Source organism: Lepidochelys kempii, chromosome 6 (genome assembly GCF_965140285.1).
Source record: "Lepidochelys kempii isolate rLepKem1 chromosome 6, rLepKem1.hap1, whole genome shotgun sequence".
Classification (NCBI taxonomy): domain Eukaryota; kingdom Metazoa; phylum Chordata; order Testudines; family Cheloniidae; genus Lepidochelys; species Lepidochelys kempii.
Genome location: NC_136385.1, coordinates 93,225,390 through 93,247,970, shown reverse-complemented (window position 1 = coordinate 93,247,970; position 22,581 = coordinate 93,225,390). Strand labels below are relative to the sequence as shown.

At 47.1% G+C, this 22,581-nt stretch overlaps 1 protein-coding gene across 5 annotated transcripts; it reads left to right on the top strand.

Moving 5' to 3' along the window:
- The first annotated feature begins 1,379 nt into the window (after window positions 1–1,379).
- Window positions 1,380–22,160, top strand: TMED8 (transmembrane p24 trafficking protein family member 8). Of its 5 annotated transcripts, none has more exons than XM_073349289.2 (6): window positions 1,380–2,232; window positions 6,427–6,505; window positions 9,504–9,633; window positions 10,617–10,743; window positions 13,611–13,910; window positions 14,857–22,160. In XM_073349289.2, the coding sequence occupies exons 1-6, from the start codon at window positions 2,103–2,105 to the stop codon at window positions 15,072–15,074; spliced, it is 984 nt and encodes a 327-aa protein (XP_073205390.1). In that variant the 5' UTR covers window positions 1,380–2,102; the 3' UTR covers window positions 15,075–22,160. The 5 variants fall into 5 exon arrangements, with proteins under 5 accessions (XP_073205390.1, XP_073205389.1, XP_073205392.1 ...); XM_073349288.2 differs by having other exon boundaries at window positions 10,617–10,758; XM_073349291.1 differs by lacking the exon at window positions 1,380–2,232 and having other exon boundaries at window positions 6,434–6,505; window positions 9,502–9,633; window positions 10,617–10,758.
- Window positions 22,161–22,581: the final 421 nt, after the last annotated feature.

Genomic DNA, 22,581 nt, shown 5'->3' with positions numbered 1-22,581 from the left:
TTGGGCTGTGCCAACATCCTCCATATAAGCTCAGAACCCTCTAGAAAGGCTCTGACCATTTGGGAGGGAACATGGAACCTTGAACCATGGAACATTTCCTGTGAGGCTGCATAAGAAGGTGAGGCCTCTGTCCATCCCCAATGTAGCAGGTAAAAAGTCCTTCCTTATTAGCTGATTTTGGGATCCTTTAGATGGGGATTTTTGTACAGTTTTAATTAGTGAAGACTAGTTTGTTAATTTTAAAAATTAGGATTTTGTAGACCATTTCTCCCCTATATACACATCTCTTCATTAAGTGGTAGGACAAAGGTGGGCAAAATGCTGGAGAGGTTGGACTAAGCACCCAGAAATGCAGGTGCAGATCCAAACTACCTGACCCTGCTTCTCCATTCTTAAATCACTTTTACACTAGTGAGCTTCCATTGACTTCAGAAAAATTACACCACACAAAACCAGTGTAATGCAGTCAAGAATCACTGTGTCTCCAAAGCTGGGTTGTAATTGTCAAACAAACAAATGTTTGGGCAAGATTTCTGTTGTTTCCTACTTGTGCACACACAGGAAGTACTGCCACAGCAGGCTTTCTTTCTCCTTTGTGGCCCTTCTGCCTCAGGTCCTATATGGAAACCAGATGGGCATACAGGCATGGAAATAATTTTTTTTTTAAATACAACTTTTCTGAACTTCATAAAAGATTTGGGGTCAGGGTTCATCTTGAGTTTTACATGAAGCTTCAGAAAGATTCTTACTGTAGGCAGAACAGTGTGCCCCATCATTCGGAGGAAAATATTGTTGCATTCTATGTACATCCATCCATCCAAGCATCAGGTCTTGGGCAGGTTCTAGTTGTCCTATTGAGCATGAGTGTTTAGATCCTGCTATTATCATTAACAGAGACGGAGCAGTGTTACATCTTACTTGATGTAGTCAGAGAACAAACATGAACATGTAGGAGATGGGATGGGAAATCATAAACACTCCTAATGGAGGAAGGCAACTCTGTGTGTGGCACTCACCTTCATGTGGTCAAAGTCTGTTATGCCCATCTGTGGCAGGTTTGAGCAGTTAACATGGATGAGTTTGCGGCCAGTGATGCAGTTAGTTGTAAAGCACTCCTGGCAGGAAAATCAGACGGAAACACTATACAGCAGTGAGCAGTACTGCCAACCCCAAGCATTCAAAAACCAACATTAGTCAGCCGCCCCGCTGCCCAATCAGGAGACTGGCTTAAAAGCAATGAGATCTTTAAAAATAAGGGCTTTCCCCCCTTCTGGTTTCTGAGCCTTTGCGGGACGCTGGCCTCACTCTTCCTAGGTCTTCTCCGCCACCACCAGGGCTAGAAACTTGCCCTGAGTTTTCCAAGAACGCAGAGATCCTGAGTGCTCTTGATGCCAGGTTCAGGGGCGCTGCCAGGCCGCAAGGCGGAGCAAGGGAAGCGGGAATTGCTCTCCAGCTCGGGCCTAGAGGGAGCTCAGCGATGGCACCGCGAGCGGGGTTCGTAACAGTCCGAGCTCGCCCCCCTCTGAGCCTGCAGCTGGCCGCGCAGCGCCCCCCTCACCTAGCTCACGGCCCCGCCCTCCTTGCCCCTGCCCCTCACCTCGTACTGGGGGAAGCCCAGCTGCCGAACCCACTCAGCCACCTCCACGGGGCTCCAGGCGAGGCAGGCCGGGCCAGGCTGGGACTCGGATTCGGACTCTTCGGGCTCGGATCCGGGCTCAGGCCCTGGCCCCCCGGACTCCTCCTCCTCCGGGACCTGCTCCATCCTGGGCGGCTGCGCCCCGCCATGGAGCCATAGCAACGCGTCGGAACAGTCTCCACGGAGACCTCCACTTCCGGGCGTCAGGCAGCTATTTCCTCCCCCGCCGGGCCCGGCCCCCTGTGTGAGCGAAGCGCCGCCGTGCCGAGCCGAGCCGAGCCGCGCCGCCCGCTCGCTCCCGCCGCGGAACTGCCCGAGGGAAGGCCCAGGCCGGGCGATAGGCGCCCAGGCGCCCAGCGCTCGGCTCTTCCCGCCCCAGGCTCGGCTCTTCCCGCCGTTTCCGCCTCTGCCCGCCGCTGACAGCTTCGGATCTTTCCGCCGCCTCGTCCTCGCGCGCCGGCTGCCCATGTCGGAGGTGCTGGTGGCTGCCGCCGGCTCCTGCTTCGAGCCCCCCGCGGCTGGGGAGCCGAGCGGCCGCAGCTGCTCCGTGTCAGAGCGGGACGCGCAGGGCCGCCGCTCACCGTCTGAGACTCCAGGTACCGGGGGCGCACCGGGACGCGTGCCCCGCACACGGACCCCGGGGCGCGGGCTCTTCCCGCTCCGGTCCCTCGGGTGTGCTGGCCGCCGCGCTCGGGGGCTGGAGGAGCTGCTGTGGGGCAGGGCTGCAGGCCGCGGCTGGGGGACACCGGCTGAGCTGTGTGCGTAGCCTTCGCTGTGCAGCTGGGACTCGTGTGCGCGGGGTGTGGCGGCGCCTCCCCGCGAGAGCACCGCGGCTTGGCGGGGTTCCTTCCCTCCCTCCATCTCGCCTGCTCGCCCCCTCGCCTAGGGGGGACCTGTAGCCCTTGCCAGGCAGCCGAGGGAGTACAGCGCCTGGTACACCACAAGGAGCAGCAATAGGGAGAGTGGGCTGGGAGTGGGAGCTTCCCAAGGGGACTTAGGAGAGTTACAGCCAGTAACAAGATAGTCTGCTTTTACTCCAGTTAAGCTATTGCTGCAAAATCGGAGCTTTCTGCGGCTGCTACTTCCAGCCTCCTAGCATAGCACACTGTTTTCAGTACCCATCTTGAGAGCCGATTTGGCTGAGGTCTTGGGAAGACGTTAAGAAAGCTGCTGCTGACCTCTTCTGAGGTCTAAGGGTATGTCCACACTGTGTAGCCTAGCCTGTGATGGCATAGCTATGTCAGCACAGCCCCCTAGGATATGTCTACACTACAGATCCTATGCTGACATGCTCCACTAGTGTAGACACAGCCTATGGAAGAAGCCTTCCTGTCAGTGTAGGAACATATCTCCCCTAACCACATTGTCTATCTCCATAGAAGCTGTTTTCCATCATAGCTGAAACTATAGTGGGGTTTTTCCACACCCCTCACTGATGTACCAATACCGACATAACTGTTAAGCATAGACCAAGTCTAACTTGCCTCTTGATTGATACAGTTGTTTTTGAGTAGTTGGTTTCCAACAGCCTCTATCCCTAAGGGTACTGGGTTGTTTCTCTGTTCCCTAGTGTACCAGCTGCTTTATATTTAGAGAAATGTATTATGGTGTAAGCATTGCCTCATGTAAGGGAGATAATAATAACTTTGATTTGCTTAAGTTCCTAGCACTTTGGTGCCTGGAGACCAGTAAAGATTCCACTACAATCTTTAGACTAACACAGCAATACAGCTCATTATAGGGAACCAATTAAGTTTGTTTTTTAAAAAGCAGCACTGTTTAGTGTAGGGTTAAGACTTGAGATTCCTGGGTTCTAATTACATTTTTGCCACTGATTTACTGCATAACCTTGAGTAAGCCAGTTGCCCTCTTTGCCTCACTTTTTTCATCTGAAAAATGTGGCTAGTAATCCTGACCTTTCCCCCCGGGCTTATGAGATTTATTAAATGTTTGACTGGCACAGTGGTATCCTGTAAAATGCACTGTAGACGTGCAAAATGTTTAATACTTGATGTGAAATCAAAGGTACCTGCCATTGTGGTACCTAAGCAACTATGGAGTTGGGTATTAGCTGGTGACCACATCCCATGTGTCACCTCAAGAGGATAGGATGCTGGGCCTCACTTTGAAGGGCCTGTGAGTCTAGAATTTATTTCTCCTTTGAAGCACACATAGAGAATGTCTATGGCATCCTTGAGAGCAAACCTTGGGATGTTTGTTTTCTCGCTGACTCGGTCAAGTGGGTGGCTTATTACTATATGTGTAGGAGGAACGTTCTCTTCCCACCGCCACCTTCCTATCTGCTGTCTTGGTCTCAACTTCCTTATTTTGTTATATGCAATGGTGTTTTAGCCATGTTGGTCCCAGGATATGAGAGAGACAAGGTGGGTGAGGTCTTATCTTTTATTGGACTGACTTCTATTGGGGAAAGAGACAAGCTTTTAAGCTTACACAGAGCTCTTCTTCAGACCTTTAGAAGAGCTCTGTGTAAGCTCAAAAGCTTGTTTCTTTCAACACAAGAAGTGGGTCCAATAAAATTATATTGCCTCATCCTTGTCTCTTTATTTTGTTATAGGCATTTCTGCATAAGGTGTTTACTACAGTATCTAAACCCAGTAATATCTATGACCTCCCTCTAGTTCTCCAGAACTTCAGGCATGTTCTCTTCCCTAGTTTACTTCTCCTTTAATGTCCCCTTTAAAAACTTCCTTATCTCTTTTAGATCATAACTGTGTGAAGCATTTTGTAATTCTGTGTCAGATCACCAGATGAAAAATTTCTCCCCACAACCAGAATCAGGAGCATGGAGCTTGCCTGATTTAACTTGTCCATCACTGCCAAATTGAGTCATATGACACGCAATCTTGCTGGCTGTTGCTTTTTCAGGCCATATTTTCTCCAGCAGTTGGCAGTAAAATGTTCTCACGTTGGTTACCAGGTAGAAGAGAAGTTTTAGCTGTGCAGTAACTTCAACAGTTGTTGAATCATGAGAATGACAGATGTAAAAGATCTGCTAGGTTCCCTCTAATCTGTTTCAGGGGGAGGGGCATGAAGTATTGTTTCCTGCTGTATTCTGTAGCAACTGAGATCTAGGCTGTTAAAACAGTCTTTCTAGGCATTGTAGTTTCTTTTAGGTACTCTCCCTTGGAGACTCTTAGGGGGCCGGAATAGGAACGCATGAGCAATAAGTTCAAAAATCAACCTTGTCTATTGCTCTATTTATAAAGTTGGAGTGAACAGAATTACTTCTCCCTGTTACACAAGTCTTACCACTCCTCAGATTTTGAGGCTTATTCGTGTCTCAAATATAATATACTTTAATGAGTGTACCTTCCAATGAAAGGTTCTTAACATCTTGCTTTTTTTCTAAATGATCAGAGAACAGATCATTAATGAGCATAAAGATGAATATTTATTTGGATCCTATACCCAAACAAAATATACGCTTGGGATAGTGGGGTTTCAATTCATTTCTTGGTGGAAAAATGCTTTTCTCTAAAGCAACAAAACAAATACCTCACTACCCTGGTACTAATTAGTCCCCTTCTTCGTTCTTGTCTAAAGCCCATCCCTCTCTTCTGCCTTCAGTTTCTCATCTTTAAAAGCAGTCCCTATAGGTCAGGTTGCAGAATGTTGGCGATGGGGTATGCTGCTTGAACTGTACCTGTTCTGTGGATCAGAGGCCTTTAATGTATGGGGCTATTAATCTGCTGTCTTTCACCAGCACCAAATTCCTTCTACTTAAACCAAGTAGAAGAGAATTCCTACTGTAATGTGGAACTTTAAAAATCTGTGTAATTGGGAGCCTGTCCATGCCCAATTAACTATCTTCTATGGGTAATGGAAGCAGACAGCAAGACTGTAGAGCAGGGGTGGGCAAACTTTTTGGCCTGAGGGCCACATCAGGGTTCCGAAACTGTATGGAGGGCCAGGTAGGGAAGGTTGTGCCTCCCCAACACCCTGGCCCCCACCCCCTGACTGTCCCTGTCAGAACCCCTGACCCATCCAACCCTCCCTGCTCCTTGTCCCCTGACTGCCCCACCTGAGACCCCACCCCCTATCCAACCCCCCTGTCCCCTGACTGCCCTGACCTATCCACACCTCTGCCCCCTGACAGGCCCCCCAGGCCTCCCATGCCTATCCAACCACTCCCTGGCCCTTGCTGCCCCCTGGGACTCCCTGCCCCCTTACCATGCCGCTCAGATCAACAGGACTGGCAGCTGCGCTGCCTGGCTGGAGCCAGCCACGCTGCTATGCTGCCCGGCAGGAGCTTGCAGCTCCACCACCCAGAGTGCTGGCAGCATGGCAAGCTGAGGCTGCAGGGAAGGGAGGACAGCAGGGGAGGGGCTGGGGGCTAGCCTCCCTGGCCAGAAGCTCAGGGGCCGAGCAGGACAGTCCTGCAGGCTGGATGTGGCCCACGGGCCATTGTTTTCCCACCGCTGCTGTAGAGCATGCACTAGAGTCATGTGGGGACAGAGCTTGTTCAGGAGACTAGGGGCAAACCTAGAGCCTACATCTGAACAGAAGCTTGTTTTGATTGATCCCTATGTCTTGTGTCAGAAACTGTGTTATCTTTTCCCTTCCACTTAGGGCCACTGAAAGCATTAAAAACCCTTTCTCTCTGCGGGGGAGGGACAACATATAATACAGAAGGTTGCCAGGCCCAGCTTTAAGCGCCAAGGCTGCATGACCTTGGTGACTCTGGATAACTAGAGTTTTGCTTTATTGCCTGCACGTTCTCAAAGGTTAAAAGCTGTTTAATCTTCTCTCCATCTTCCACCCATTGCTAGAAGATGAAGATTCAGCCCCCAAACCAGCATCTGCATCCCAGACAGTCACCTCATCAGAGTCCGAGACCTCACAGTGCAGGTAGGAAAAGATCTTTGTGTGATTACCCACATTAAATGTTCCCCAACGTCAAGGAAATGAAGGATAATAGGTCTCTCCCCCACCTCCTTCTCTATCAGTGGTGTCTGGCAGCTGTTCCTCTCCAGGGCATCGGAGACTCAACTTTTTTCAGGTTCTGTACACTGTAGACTATATTGGAAGAGCTATTCTTCTTGACTTTGGGTTATTTTAATGCTTATAAAATCTAATGCTTGTAAAATGCTTTTAATTTAATGCTTATAAAATGCTTGTAAAATGTAACCCATGACTCACCTCAGGCTTTTTGGATCACAGAGCTAACTAACTTCCAACAGGAAATTATCTGAGCTCTGGCTGAAGGATATTTTTAATTAAAAAATATTCTTTCTGTATCTAATCCCCAGGGAAGCTGGATCGGAAACCTACTTTTTTGCTGCTGCTTTTTCAGTACATTTTATACTCTGAATATCAGTTGTTTGGTTTATTATTGAAGGATTGCTGATGAGCATTTGTGTGCATGCATCCTGGCTTTTGTTGGGGTGCTTGTGAACATTAGAGTTGCACACATTCAGCTTTTCTCTAAAACCGTTGAAGGTTTTGTTTTAACATTCCCTTTCCTCCGCCCAAAAATAACACTCTCCCCTGCCCCCGCAACACACTCATAAAAGCTTTCAGAAACAGATGAGTTAAATAGATCAAAATTTGGGTCTCAGCAGTTATTAGTGTCCTCCATTTTAAAAATCCCTCACAAAAAACACAATTTGAGGTAATCCTGGCTTTGCTAATGAAATCTGCAGCACAGGAGAGACTGAGATTCCTGCTGCCTTCATAATTACAGTTTCATCCAGAGAGACTGTACAGCAGCCCAGTTGGCTCCAAACAGGCTTTTGCTTTAATCTGATTTTATCATATATTCTAGGTAATTATGGATTTAATTTTCTTCAGAGAAACTAGTTGGGCATTAAGTAAAATGCCAACCTATGTTTTAAACCCATGTGAATGTTTCCTGATAAATCTGTTTAAGGTCTGAGGGGGGTGGTTTTTTTGTGTTTTTTTTTTTTTAAGGGAAGAGGGTAGTGGGCAATATGAAAGAGGCTTGAAGGGGGAGCTGACTTACTTTCTTCTCTTAAATCTGATTACAAATTTTCTGCAACTCTTTTCACCCTCTCCACAAAATCCAAAGCCTTCAGTGCTGTTTTTTTTTTTTTCAAAAAATTCAAAGTCAGCCCCAGCACCATAGAATATCAGAGTTGGAAGGGACCTCAGGAGGTCATCTAGTCCAACCCCCTGCTCAAAGCAGGACCAATCCCCAGCTAAATCATCCCAGCCAGGGCTTAGCCTTGTGGGGAACACTGAACCTGACCTGTTGGACCCACCTACCAGGTTATGTAGCATTCATGTGTGCTAGAATGAGATTGAACTCTAGCTAGGTCTGTGCCACACACCTGTTCTTTTGAAAAGAAAACATAGTGGAAGATTTCTGATTCAGGCTTCCAAAAGCATGGCTATAAATAGTTAAGTTTTGTAACAAAAATATATTTAAAGGGTCCCTTTTTAAACTTTTTTTGCTCGGCAACCTAGTAGGGTTATCTTTGTATCCTGACAATCGGCTCATGTGAACCACTCTCTTAGTGGAAACTGGTGGTGAGACATTCCCTTCCTATCAACAACAAATGAGATTAAGAGAATTTAATTAGTTTTTAGTTCTTTCTGTTTTAGGGTCCAAGGTTGCATCCTCAAGGGAGTTCAGTTTCGGAAAGGACAGTCATGTCTGTCTTTTCCAGCCTTCTCTTTATTTACAGAAACAGTACAGAAAGCATCTAGACTATTCTGTTTTTATTAGACACTTCCAATGTAGCTTGGAACAATCTGTCCCAGCATTAGTCGAAGCACTTCATATTCCTAAAACTGAAAACTTCACTTGCTTTCTACCATTGGTGCTTTGCATGGAGCTAGCCTGGTGCTGATCTGTTTCTCATATGGTAAACCAAGGTGGCTGGCTTTGGATTTCCATTGCTGCAGGCAAAGGTTTTATGTCTTTTAAAAGAGACTGTTTCTATTCCTACTAGACTTGAAGTTTCTTTTCATGAAAGCTACGTTTAGTGCCTAAGATTAAGGGTGGTTCTTTAACCCCATTCTGGATTAGTAGCTAGGATTATTTAATCTCAGTTGGCATAATTGACTTTTTTCAGGGATGGGCAGGGGTGCTGCGATGACATAGTAATTTAGAGGGGAATTTCAGGATGTAGGGATGAATAGGCAATATGCATTCAGGAGGCTATTGCTTTGCTGTTCTGTTTCTCTTGCTGCTGTTGTAGCTTTCCAGGTTTGACTAAAAGATCTCCCTCCCTCCTCCCATTATCTCTTCTTGTGGAGAGGTCCTAATCCTGCATTTGTGATTGTTAGTTTGTTACCATGACATGGCTTATGGGTTGCCAGATTCAGCATTCTGTACAGGAGGAGCAGGGATGCAACCATATTAACACTTGTTGATTATCTGTAGCAGAGTTATGGTGTTCTCAAAACGTGATCTGTTTGAAGTCTTGTCTCTGATGTAGATGGCCTGTGTGAGGGGTATATAGATGCCATCCAGTGCCTAGCAGGGAGAGAGTTACTTCTCTCTGAGATGCTACCACTGATCCCTGCTGTCAGTGCAATGTTAGCGAAGTAGCCCTTCTATGAAAGGAGTGTGGCTGGGCTCAGTTGGAGTGAATTACTGCTACCTAAGGGACTATAAATGGGGAGTGAGCTCAGGAAAGTTGCTCAGTCTGGCTTGGATGAGCTAAAGAGGACAGCCGTCTGGGGCTGAGAGTGGACCTTGGTTGAGAGAGAGCTTCTTGTTTTAATGCAGTGAATGCTGGCTCTAGGAAGCCCAGTTCCCTTAGTTTATTTGCATTCCAGCCCCTGAGTGGGGTGGTTCATCACCTGTCCTTGGCCCACCTGGCTCAGTGTCTCCTGTTCTTCAAGCATCTTGAATTGATGTGCTATCTTTCTCTGAGAGGCCGCAGATTGGATCACCTGTGAATGTGCATGCTGCAGAGGAGTCTAGAAAAAGTGATGGTACATCAGAGGACCAGGAAGTGGCTGGACAAGGAGAGAAGCTGGCTGACCAGATCCAGCCCCCCAGGGAGGTAGGTGACTTGCCACTTCTATTTCTGAAAGGAGAGACCAAGATGCTGCAGTGCTTTTCCCATCTGCTGCTGAGCCTGTACATGAGGAACTGGGGCTCTGAGCATTTAGTTATGACTGTTTCCGCACAATGAGGGAGTTAACAGTGATAATCTAACCTTTAAAACTCAGAATGTGTCTTTCGCCCACGGTGTATTGGACCTTTGCTCCCTTTCAGTTTCCACCATTCCTAAGGCTTCAAGACTGTTCTCGGCTACTGGCTTTTGTCTAGGGCTTCAGGGAGTTCCTGTGAATTTTAAATAAACTAATATAGTCAATTTTTTTTGGGGTGGTGGTGATAAAGAAGCAGTGTTTTAGTTCTTTCAGGGAACAAACAGCTCCTGGTAATTTCAAATACAGCTTTGGAGAGACATCGTGTAATAATACTCTTGGTCTGTAAGCTCTGTATCTGCCTATGTGAGAAGGGGGAATTGGCAGCACTGTGTTAATCTGGGCAACAGTTTTAACAAGTTCATAGTAGGCATCTGTTTAATTGTGATTGCAGTCTAAGTCCTGGGAAAACTGAAGAGGCTGGTTCCTAGAACTGGAGCAGCTTCAGCACTTGAGAGGGCATCTGGGTAGATCTGAAATCTTTTACCAAATAAAGCAATGATAGCCCCCAAACTTTGAGGCAGTGCAAATAGCTAGACTTATCTGTCTGTGGAGATGATGCTTCCTTGGGAGACCAGTGGTCGCTAGCACAGTGCAGCATTTGGCTCAAGAGTTTCACAGTTTTGGAGGCAGAGAAGACCATGCACAGAAACTGTCCTCTGAGCCAGCCAGTTATTTAGTAAATATTTTATACTTATAGCAGAAACCCAATGGGAAACTGATGTGAATTCATGAAAATGGCTCCTTCTTCTCCCTCAATCCCTGACAAACCATTTAAAATCCAACTGGAGGCCCCCAGAGCCACTGAGGAACTTGCTTTATGTGCCCTGCACAGGAGGCCGTCGTGCGGATGACCAAGTACCGTGCCCCACAAGGACCAGGGGATATAGTCATGATACAGTCAGAACACACAGGTGCAGTGGATGTCCTCTCTGCAGAGCTGGAGACTGCAGACCTTTTAGGTGAGCAGAGAAAAGGTGAGGACTGCGATGGTAATATTTCCTTTGGGTAGGAATGAGGCCTGTACACACAGATCTCATGTGGCAGCAGGATTGGAACTGTGGATGCTCTCCTTCAATAGGGTGGACAGAGGCAGTCTACTATACGTTACCAGCTCTGTATCACTGGGAGTGGTCTGGTGGCTAGAGTAGGGGACTCCTATTCAGGATTCCTGAGCGATTTTGCCATTGATTTGTCGGTGGCCCTGGACAAGTCACTGCTTTAAGTAGCTTTTGGACATGTCACATCACTTAATATTATTTTCCTTCCAGTGCTCTGCACTCATTGCCATTGAGTACCTAACCTCCCATGTGGGACCATCTTATACCCCCTCCTCAACTACCCATCTCTTTAGAGCAGAGGTGGGCAGACTATATGGTCCACAGGCCACTTCCGGTCTGTGGGACTCTCCTGCCCAGCCCCTGAGCTCCTGGCCTGGGATCTAGCCCCCAGCCCTTCCCCTGCTGTTCCCCCTCCCACACAGACTCTGCTCACTGTACCGCTGGCACAATGCTCTGGGCAGCAGGGCTGTGAGCTCTTGCCAGGCCACGCAGCTGCAGAGCCGTGACCTGACCCAGTGCTCTGTGCTGCGTGGTGGTGTGGCTGGCTCCAGCTGGGGCGGCATGGCTGTAGCACCTCCAGCCACCGGTGCTCCAGGCAGCGCGGTAAGGGGGCAGGGAGCAGAGGGGGTTGGATAGAGGGCAGGGGAGTTTGGGGTGGTGGCAGTCGGGGTGGGAGGTCTGGGGGCAGTCAGGGGATAGGGAGGAGTGGATGGGGCAGGGGTCCTGGGGGGCTGTCAGGGGACAGGGAACAAGGGGGGGTTGGATGGGGCAGGAGTCCTGGGGGGGGCTGTTGGGGTGAGAAACAGGAGGGGTTGGATAGGGGGCGGGGGCCGGGCCACACCTGACTGTTTGGGGAGGCACAGCCTCCCCTAACCGTCCCTCCATACAATTTCGGAAACCCAATGTGTGGCCCTCAGGCCAAAAAGTTTGCCCACCTCTGCTTTAGAGTGTGCATCTGCTGAAACATTTCTAAGGGTTTGTCTTCACTATGATCTATGCTGCTGCAATTGATGCAGCAGGGATTGATTTAGCGGGTCTAGTGAAGACCCGCTAAATTGACAGAGCACTCTCTGGTTGACCCTGGTACTCCAGCTCCCCGAGAAGAGTAAGGTACTGTTGGTGCAGCGCAGTGAAGATACCGTGGTAAGTCAGCCTAAACTACATTGACTCCAGCTATTTTATTTACATAGCTGGAGTAGCGTAACTTAGGTCTACTTACCCTGGTAGTGAAGACAAGCCCTAAGTAAAGCGGTTTAAAAACAAACCCGCCTCCTCTTTATGAATCTTAGCTCACAGACACAGGGGTGAGAAGATCTGTGAATAGGAAGCTGAGAGCAAGGAACTTAGTGAGGTCCTTTCTCCTGTCAATGCCTGAGTGTTACTCAATACAGCATTTAATGGGAATCCCATGTTTGCATTTAGAACAGACTGGATCCTGCTGTGTGTCGGGGCAGGTGAATTGGTGGGTGAGCTATCAAATAGGCCATAGAGAAACCTAGGAACAGACAGAGCAGAGGAGGGCATGTTAGTGCAAGATACTGTGTTTGTTCTCGTGCGCATGCTCTCTCCTTCTCCCTCTCTCCCCTCCGCACATGAAGACTGAGCAGGAGGAAGGGCTACAGACAAATGACCTGTGAGATTGGTAATAGATCCTAGCTTGAAAGAGAATAGATCTAAAATAAATTATGCAATGGCTGACTATCCAAGGTGTTTAGGAGATACTTGGATGTTTGTGGAAACCTTTGAACTAGAAAGGGGACTGGTGATAGCATCAGGACTGCTGCTGTTATCTCTTCTCTCTGCTGCCCTTTCAGAACTCAAGATGTCTCTTGCCATCATAAGCCCAAGATAGTATCCCCCTGACCTAGCATCATCTCTTTAAAAAAGACCAGACTAGTGAGGGAGGATAATGTGTGGTGTGCTCCATGGTTGGCATTTGGATGCATGTGGAGTTACTCCTTCAGGGTGGTCTATGGAGTTTTTCTTAGAATTTCCCCTCCGTGGTAGCGAGAGTAGAAGTTCTAGTGTCAGTGAGGTGTCGTCGTTTATAACCCTGTTCAGAGCAAGTCTGTACGTAGTGGGGAAAACACCAGTACCTTATCTACATTGGCACTTCCACTGGTGGAGCTAAATCAGTGGGAAATTCGGAGGGCTCATAGATAAGCCCCATGAGTCATGAGGTTATGCATCTGGGTGTGAAGAATAAGCCATGGGAGCCCCTCCCACTTCTCCATTCTTATGAATGTTGGATTGAATTACATAGGCTTTGGATCAGCTGAGGAGGCAGTTTCTGCATGTATGCATGATGCTAGTTGGTTTCTATCTGGTTGCTTAGGCTATGTCATAATGCTGTGCTGCCCAGTAACTCTGTCTGCTACTATTGGGTGTCTGTGTGGAAGCAGCAGAGTTAAGCCATAGGTGGAGCTGAGGTGTTGGGGTATTGTGCAATGCACTTGATGGGATGGAATTTTCAGTTAGGCCTGTACCTAACTTTTGCAGTCTGACTCTGTCTCTAGATAACCAGATAATTCACAGGAATGGCTTTGCAAGTTCGGGAGGGAGGGAAGAAGGTTGGAAGGGAAAACCAAGAGAGTAGTATGTCCAGTTCTGACGACAGTGCTAATGGAAGGCACTTGTCCTCGCCTTGAGAGGAGATGGAAGGTAAAGATTGGAGTTCAAGAGCTTTATCCAGAATAGCCGTCTTGTTAGCAGAACTCTCTCTGGTTGCCTTCTGACCAGTGATGAGTGGCTTGTCTTGTATTTTTCAGCTCAGCCTCCTCCTCTGGCTCCACCCTCCATTTGGACCACTTGCAAGATAAGGGAATTTAAAGCCAAAATGGGAAAGGAGAAGAATGCTCAGTTGGTGGTGAAACGGGGTGAAGTAGTGACAGTCCGGGTGCCAACACACCCAGATGGGAAGCGTGTTTGCTGGGAGTTTGCTACGGATGATTATGACATTGGCTTTGGGGTCTACTTTGACTGGACTCCTGTCACCAGTACTGCCATTACTGTGCAGGTCAGCGAATCAAGTGATGAGGAAGATGAAGAGGAAGAAGATGAGATTGAAGGTCAGTGCAAAACTTTACAAGATAAATTAATATTGTGTTCATCACCATGGTACCCAAGTACCTCCAAATCAGGTACTGTAATTCCTCACCACTTTGGCTAGTCGACCTACATGTTGACGGCAACCTTTTTGGAGTTCCAAGCTAGGTCACAATGAGAAGACCCTTCCTAATGGCTGCTCTTCTCCCCGACCCCAGGTGTATGCTCCACCAATAACACCACATATCCTTGCATATTGAACACTGAACACTTGCTCCCACTCTGTTTTCTATTGCATGATCAGTTTCTAACTTGTAACAGGATCAGGGTACAGTATGAGATTCTGACTTAACTCTTTGATCATCAGCCTAACAGATTGCGATGCCGATGCAATTGCTGGGTGGAGAGTAGTGTTTTTCTCACCGTATCAGTAGCTCTTGTTGATTGCACCCAGAGGGCATGCTGCCCATGTCCTTGGAGTATCTGTAGCCTAGAAGGTTTAGGGAGTCTCAGGACCAATGCAGGTCCCATCTCCGGACCAGTGATGACTGAAATTAAGCCCCACTGAGAAGAATTCCTCTTGGAGAAGTAGAAGGGAAGACTGAGAGACCACCAAGGCCAGAGGTGAAACTCTCCATTGCATTCCTCTACCCACAATCAATTTCTCTCTGGCATTGGGCCACCTTGAGGAGACCCTGCTGTTTAAAGGTGTCTACTGGGTGAAGAGGAAAAGGAGGGAAGTGGTGGGGAGAATTCAAACTATTCCCCAGTGTATCAGTCCCAAAGAGTGCCCCCTCTCAAAGCAGGTCTCCTATGTGGAGAGACTTTAGGTTGTGCATTGGACAGGGTGGGTATCTCAGCCAGTCTTCGTTAGCTAGATCTCATGTCCCTGTCCGGTAACCATGCCTTATTGATCATTTCCCCTCTGTTGGTTTGTCTGAGTCTGCTTGTCTCCTCTCTCCCACTCAGGACTCACCCCAGTTGGAGACGTGGAGAGGGGCTCTAAAAGCTCTCTACGAAACCGTTATCGGGAGATCATGCCCGTGTACCGAAGGGACAGTCACCGGGATGTGCAGGCAGGCAGTCATGACTACCCGGGCGAGGGCATCTACCTGCTCAAATTTGACAACTCCTACTCCCTCCTACGCAACAAGACTCTCTTCTTTCATGTCTATTACACCAGCTGAAGGAGGGGAGGGAGTGGGGACAGCAGGCAGGTAACACTGAGCAAAATAGGCTGCCATCCAGGTCTGGCACCCCCTAACTGGCACTTCCCTATGGCTGAGTGAGAGGCCTGGCTCTCTGCTCTCCTGTGGATAAGAACAGGTTTTCCCCCATTCCCTCCCAGCTTACTCACAGGAAAGGGTAGCTGCTCAGTTGTCCAAAAGCAACTCCTCTCGCTCTAAATTTCAGGAAGCTTGCTCTGTGAGGTCATCAGGCTGGGACTTTTCATTACAGCCAGTAAATTGTCAGAGGGCAGATTCAGATGGCAGCAGTTTCTTTCTATTGCACTTGTATGAACTGAAGCTGAAATACCCTTTTATTTAAATGGATCGCCAGTGGGTAATTGCCAACCACACTCTGCTAGCAGGCAAAGCCACCTGTATCACAGCCACTCTCCAGCTGCATCCTGTCTGCATTGCTGTACTTTACACACTAGCCAAACCTCCATTAATCTCTGTGTGGGGATTCATCCCTCCAACTACCTGAGTTGCAGCCTGCATCATCTGACCCCATTCATGGTGATGTAGTCATGTCGCAAGTGCCAGACCCAATCGTGTGAAACCTTTATTTTGGATCCTTGCAGAGGTAATCAATAGGAAGATCTCCATAGAAAAGGGAAAGCAGGTGTGGATGGGGAGGTGGATACAGATCATCCTGACTGTGGGGATGTGTAAAATTCCTGTCACCAACAAAACTTTCTCTTACCTGTGGGGAAAATTGAGCTGCAGCCTCTTGTGTTAATGTAAAACGGTTAACGTCTCAGGTCAGCACACTTTGAATCTGAAAAATGTGGGATCAGCCTTTCCCTTATATACCCACCTGGAGTTAGTGGGTCCCTGAAGTTATTGCTAACTAACACATTGAGGAATGCAGCTCCCTGGCCCACCTCAGGGATTAGCAGTGGCAATAGTGGTCAGCCTCTGCTCAGCCCTTGGCAGGAATAAGCAAGGATCACATTAATCTGTCAACAGATGGGTTTTAAAGGGTATTTATTTGTAACTCTTCAAGATTCGAAATGACTATTTATTTGATTTTATTCAAGAACCATTTCCCTTCAAGGTAGCTGCTGAATTTGCTCTGAGGTGCCTCTGTTTGGAGTTACTGAGTGACTTTGTGCAGGATGATTCTGGTGAAGTTCCAGTCTGACACCCTCCAGATATTGCCCTTTTGTGCAGATCTAGCCCTTGCTGCAGATGGGGTTAGTGTGGGGGTGTATAAAGCCAAAGACTTGACTCTCCTAAGAAGCCCAATAATTACCTGGTGATTCCATACCTCTTGATTCAGGCCCTTCTTTTTATCTGCTCTGCCTACTTAAGCACTCAGGAGCAATGGCTAGGTCAGGGAGGTAAGAGCAGAGGGAGGTGTACCCATGCCAATCTGCTGCTTCTGCAGTAGTGGGTGGGGAGGACAAGGCAGCATAGGCTCAGGCACCAACGTGTTTTTCCTTTTTCAGGAGAGGAAGGAGGCAGGGAGCACAACTGCTGTTCTAAAAAGTAAGGGATGAGCAGCAGGGCTGCTCCTCCTTTAAGGGGCACAGAGGCAAGGAGGGAGCAGCTGCAGCCCTTTTTCTCTTCCCAGGAAGGGAGAGGGGAGTGAAGAGCAGAGTGGCCCAGCCCAAGAGGAGCGGGAAGGTAAAGTAGCTGCCTAATTCCAGGTAGCATCAGTGGAGGGGCCCTGCAAGGAAGAAGAGAAGCAGGATTTTAAGGGTGGGGCCCTCCCTTCCCCTCTAAGCAGCCTGGGCATGGGCTCCTCTCTCCCTGACCCCCTAACAGCCTGGGCGTGGATGCTTGCTTCTTCCCCAAGCCCTCTTGAAGTGCCAGGGCAGGTACCTCCCTCTCCAGTTGCTTCCTTCCACAACCTCTCCCCCAGGGCCTGATCAAGGACCCCCTCTTTTACTTTGGCTCTCAACTTCCTAAACACCAGATGTGGAGCAGGGCCCTGCCCCACCCCTTAAATATTCTGCTTCTGACTGTAAATCTCCGTGTTCCCCCACCCTGCTGCGTAATGCATCAGTGACTGCTATGCATTTGGCCTCTTGCTACATATTTTGGAAGGTCCTGCATGCATCTGAAAGAGGAGAGGTATGCACTGTCTAGGCCACTAGCTGCTGTCTGAAATAGGACTTAGTAAATAAGGAAGACACACCTGACCTGTGTATATATACCAGGTATTCTAGAAACTGCTGATGTCATGGATTCTCATGTGGAGAGTTCTACTCAGGGCCAGTGTTCTAGAACTGTCTCCAGGATAAGTTGTTCCCCTTTAGCCAATCAGAGACTGGTTCCTTTCTAGGTAATTGGCAGCTGCTCCAAATAGTCCTTAGTAAGGTGGACTGTACAGTAGATGGGAATCCCAGTGTTCAGTCCTGCCCTTCTGAAACAGACACAGATCTTTCTTCTGAGGCTCAGTCCACTTCATCAGATTTGCCCCTTTCTTGCCTCCTTGATTAAAGACAAATGGTCCTTGTATATGGTGTGCAGTCCCAAGCTGGTATATGTGCCAGTCTTATTACCTCATTGTGTCCATAGCCATGTTTGCTGCTGACTGGAGTAAAAGGGCCTTGACACATCTTCCTTCATTGTTGATATTTCAGTAGAGTAGCTTGTATTTCCCATAAGTGCTAAACAGCTGTAAGTGGAGAATATTTAATCTACAATAATGAAAGCTTCACAGCTTCCAGAATGTCACACTTTTCTTTGGTCTTTCATTTCCAAGTTATGTGAACATATTGGTGACCTTGTCACGGAGGTACTGAATGAAAATATATAGGTGACTGACTGAGAACCACTTATCTTTGGAATGATGTCCACACTGTGTGCAACGGCAGTCAACAAAGCAAATGAGATGTTAGGAATAATTAAAAAAGGAATAGAGAATATCTTATTCCCCTTATATAAATCCATGGTATGCCCACATCTTGAATACTGCATACAGATGTGGTCCCCTCATCTCAAAAAAGATATACTGGCATTAGAAAAGGTTCAGAAAAGGGCAACTAAAATGATTAGGGGCTTGGAACGGGTCCCATATGAGGAGAGATATTAAAGAGGCTAGGATTTTTCAGCTTGGAAAAGAGGAGTCTAAGTGGGGATATGATAGAGGTATATAAAATCATGAGTGGTGTGGAGAAAGTGAATAAGGAAAAGTTATTTACTTGTTCCCATAATATAAGAACTAGGGGCCACCAAATGAAATTAATGGGCAGTAGGCTTAAAACAAACAAAAGAAAGTTCTTCTTCACTCAGCACACAACCTGTGGAACTCCTTGCCTGAGGAGGTTGTGAAGGCTAGGACTATAACAAGGTTTAAAAGAGAACCTCCATGAATGTATCCAGTTAAGTCCATTAATGGCTATTAGCCAGGATGGGTAAGGAATGGTGTCCCTAGCCTCTGTTTGTCAGAGGGTGGAGATGGATGGCAGGAGACAGATCACTTGATCATTACCTGTTAGGTTCACTCCCTCTGGGGCACCTGGCATTGCCACTGTCAGCAGACAGGATACTGGGCTGGATGGACCTTTGGTCTGATCCAGTATGGCCATTCTTACGTTCTTATAAATGGTTTGCAGTTGTCCCTAATTGTTCTTAATAAAGTCAGTAACTCAGCCTTTAGTCTTGTTAAGATACTTTAATCAAGTCTCTAGCAGAAAGCATATTCAGTTAGCAAGGAAAGGATGCTGTATAGCCAGTGGCTTTCAGCAGTCATTTCCATTTAGTGTATGACATCTTAAGCCCCAGTCAGATCAAAGGAATAATCTCCTCTCCTTGTCTCACTCCTCATTAAGCTACAGCTTCCTTGGTACCTCTGCCCACAATACCTACTAGGCTTGTATCCAGCTCTGGTACCTGTAGCTGAAGCAGTGCTGGGGAGACCTCCATTCTAACTGCAGACACTGGGAACTGTGACTCCTGAGTCTGAGACGAAAAGTGAATTCTGAAATAGATTCTAGTTTTGCAAGGACATTAGTAACCTAAAAATGTTCACTTCAAGGAAAGTTCCTAACTTGTTTCTATGGAGTGATGCTTTTGTGTGTTTTCCTCTCCTATAGTTTGTGACTAGAAAAAAAAAACCAAAAACTAAAACCTCACCAGAGAAAAATTTTTATATTTGGCAAACAGTGTGTGTCTTCCTCCTGTGTGTGGCTTTTGTGACTGAAAGAAACTGTATTTTGTGTACAGAAACAAATTGTGGCTGGACTTGGGTAGGAGATAAGTGGGGAGCCATGTTACATGTCCAGTGGCTGTGCCTTGGTGACTCTGGAGCTGGAAGGAGCTCATTAAATATCCTTGCAGGGTGGGGTTTTGGGAGGGATCTCTATTCTAGTTCACTTGCATCCCAGTTGAATTTTTTTCTTCTTTTTCTCCTCTCCTCCCCCAAAAGCCACTCCCTAAGCATTTATCATGTGGTGCCTTGAAACAAGAGGGAGTGAAACCAGAGCCATAGACTTTATCATTTACTTTCTCCAGACCCTTAATTGCAAGGGTTTCCTCCCCCTCACTTCTCTACCTACCTTCCAAATAGCACACCTGGAAGTTAGGCTGGTGATCCCCTATAGTCTGTCATAGTTTCAGAGTAACTGCACCTGTATCTACACACCCCACTGTGGTCTGCTCCAGGAGTGCCCAATCAGGTCTCCAGCTGTCACTTGTCTCTGGGCAAGGACCTTTGTCCCACTCCCTTTTCACTGGGGGTTTTAAAGCTGCACATGTCCTTGCCTTACACTGTGGTATCCCCCCAAACCAGTCTACCTAACAGCCAGTGGCTGTGTGTTGCTTTCTCTCTGAGGGCTCTGTACAGTGTATTGCCAGCAGTTACAAGTTATCACACAGCTCTTTCTAAGCAAGCACCTTTATTAAGGTAAAAGCATTACAGAGAAAACCTATTAAAAACAATAAATTCCTATACACATGCTAAAAGCTTATCAAAGGTTACCCTAATCAGTCAAAGGGGGTGCTATTAGGCGAAAGTTTTTCCAACCTTCTGCAAGGATTGGGGCTTCCCTCAGATATAAGATCCGGTCTGTTTGCAGGATCAGAAAGGAGGCCTGAGTCAGTTTAAACCTAGCTGTTTTATATCAAAAGCCCTTTCTTTGTCTGTTCATCTCCTAGTTTGAACCAGTAAGTGTGCAAGCCTCCCTGGGGGTGGTATCTTTCTACAGGTGTTTACAACCTAAGTGATTCATCTTAATCACGCCCACTATTTTTGGTTCCTCAGGGGGCTGTGATGACCCTCCCACCTGAAGTTTCATACAATCCCTGGCCCACAGTGATACATAAACTTAAAACAATATGGTCCCCAAAGATTGCAACTACATGCAATATATGTCAGTCTGTTCCTGGCAAATTAAAACTGCTTTAACTGAGACCTTCTCACCAAGGAGATGAGGATTACAACTGAAAGCCTGAGCTCTCTGGCACCACAGGGCTATTGCCTTCAGAAGGTGTCTTTGTTACTACTGAGCATACATAGTGGAATGCCTAAGTGCTATTTTTTCTTGAGGGAGTTGTAGATGGGTGGATGCCAAGGCAGTTAAAATGAGAAGGACTTGTGACAATGCTAACCGAACACAAAAGTAGCAGATCTTGTCGCCACACTCTAGTGGAGTGTATGAATCCAGAGTTGGAGTTGATATGTGCTGCTGTGTACTATGGAACTAGATGAAGGATCAAAGCTGCAAAAATCTCTACATTTTAGATGACTTGTTCTCCTTTCCCATATTTGGTAGAACCATGGCTACATGCTGTAATGGGCAGTGCATTGCTAGGCATATCCATATTAAGACAGCATGCAGATCAAATAGGGACAGTCATTGAAATTGTACCATGGTAAATTCAGAATTCGGCTCCTTGACAAGAATTTAGCAAGATTCAAAGAGCGATGGGACACTTATGGATTACAAGAATGTCCAGGGTTATTGCAGTAAATACTAAATTAAAATGAAGTTCTTAAAGAGGTCAAACACCACACGCTTCAGGGCTCAAATCAATCTGTTACTATCAGGAGTTGGGAGGAGACTGCCTGAAGGGACAGACTATCCCCTTGTTTGCCTACTATGGTGTTTCTTGCACCTTCCTCTGAAGTATCTGGTGTGGGCTGCTGCTGGAGACAGGATATCATGTGAGAAGGTCTGATCCAGTATGACAATTCCATATATTCCGGTCTCCTATTTACCTGTGACTCTTGGAAGTGTCAGCTGAAGAAATATGTACTCCTCTCCTGTCTGACAGTTTAAGACTCTGTAATTCATATGGAATAAGAATCTGATTTGTGACTGGCTAGAATGGATGATGGGTAAAAGTGAGACCAGTGGTTTGAGCATTGGCCTGCTAAACCCAGGGCTGTGAGTTCAATCCTTGAGGGGGCTGTTATGTTGATCTGGAGCAAAAAACGGGGATTGGTCCTGCTTTGAGCAGGGGGTTGGACTAGATGATCACCTGAGGTCCCTTCCAACCCTGATATTCTGTGATACAGACTGAGATGTTAGATGCCAGCCATCATGCCAGGAGCTATAGAGGCATCGCCAAGTGACCACTTTGAATTTTAGTTACTTTTGAAAACTTTCAGTGGTTGAAGGCAGCCTCCCAGAGGCCTCTAAGGTACCCTTGTGACAGCAGTCTACAAGATGGAAAGGCCAGTCCCCACCTCTGCAACGTGCCCCTCAGTAGCCTTGCAATGGGGAATGTCTTGTATCTGGACACACCTTAAAGGTTTATTTTCTTGATCTGTGGTCTTTTTGTCAGTCCTCATCTGTGTGATGTGAAATGTTTTTTAATGTACTGTAGTTTCAAACTGAGTCAAGTTCTTTGCACCAAACTGCTGCTCTTTGTCCTTCCAAGGGATTGTTTTTAAACATCAAAAGGATACTTTACCAAAATGTGGCACTGAATCTTTTATCTTTTTGCTCTATGGCCCAAAGAAAGTCTATTTCTAGTGTGCTTGCATTTCCTTCTACAGCTGAGTTAGCGTGTTTATCTTCAGTATGGTGTGGCTGTTTTGTGACATGTATTGTCTGAGTTCCAAACTCTTTAAATAAACTTTTCACTATGCAACCATGACTTTTGTCTTCTGTTAAGGGGAGTGGGTGCTTCAGAGCTAAGACTCAGACTTCAGGCTTTCAACAAAAAAATCCGAGCTGAACTTATTTTTGAATTGCAAAGCAGAGAGGAATATTCACAGTGAACTTTGCAGCAGTGCCGGACTTCAGCAGTTGGCAACTAGGGATGTTCTCCTTACTTGTCTTAGCTGGCATAAGAAGGGGCACTGCTATTGGGAAGCTCCCAATGCTGGAGCTCCTCTGGCATTGGACAGTGGTCAGATGCTTCTTTAAGAAGTTCATTTTTCTGTTTTAAGATGGTGCTGTGAGAGGTCTTGTAGTCAGGTGTCTTACCTCCTTTGACAGTGACTTCTTACAACCTGGTGCAGGCAGGATATTCCTCAACTTTGAAGGAGTATGGGTGAATTAGACTCTGA

Excerpts from the sequence above, each read along its gene's own strand:
- TMED8 (XM_073349288.2), top strand. The coding sequence starts at position 2,103 with ATGTCGGAGGTGCTGGTGGCTGCCGCCGGCTCCTGCTTCGAGCCCCCC. Across the intron at positions 9,634-10,616 it reads AGATCCAGCCCCCCAGGGAG|GAGGCCGTCGTGCGGATGAC; the intron begins GTAGGTGACTTG and ends TGCCCTGCACAG. Across the intron at positions 10,759-13,610 it reads TTTAGGTGAGCAGAGAAAAG|CTCAGCCTCCTCCTCTGGCT; the intron begins GTGAGGACTGCG and ends TGTATTTTTCAG.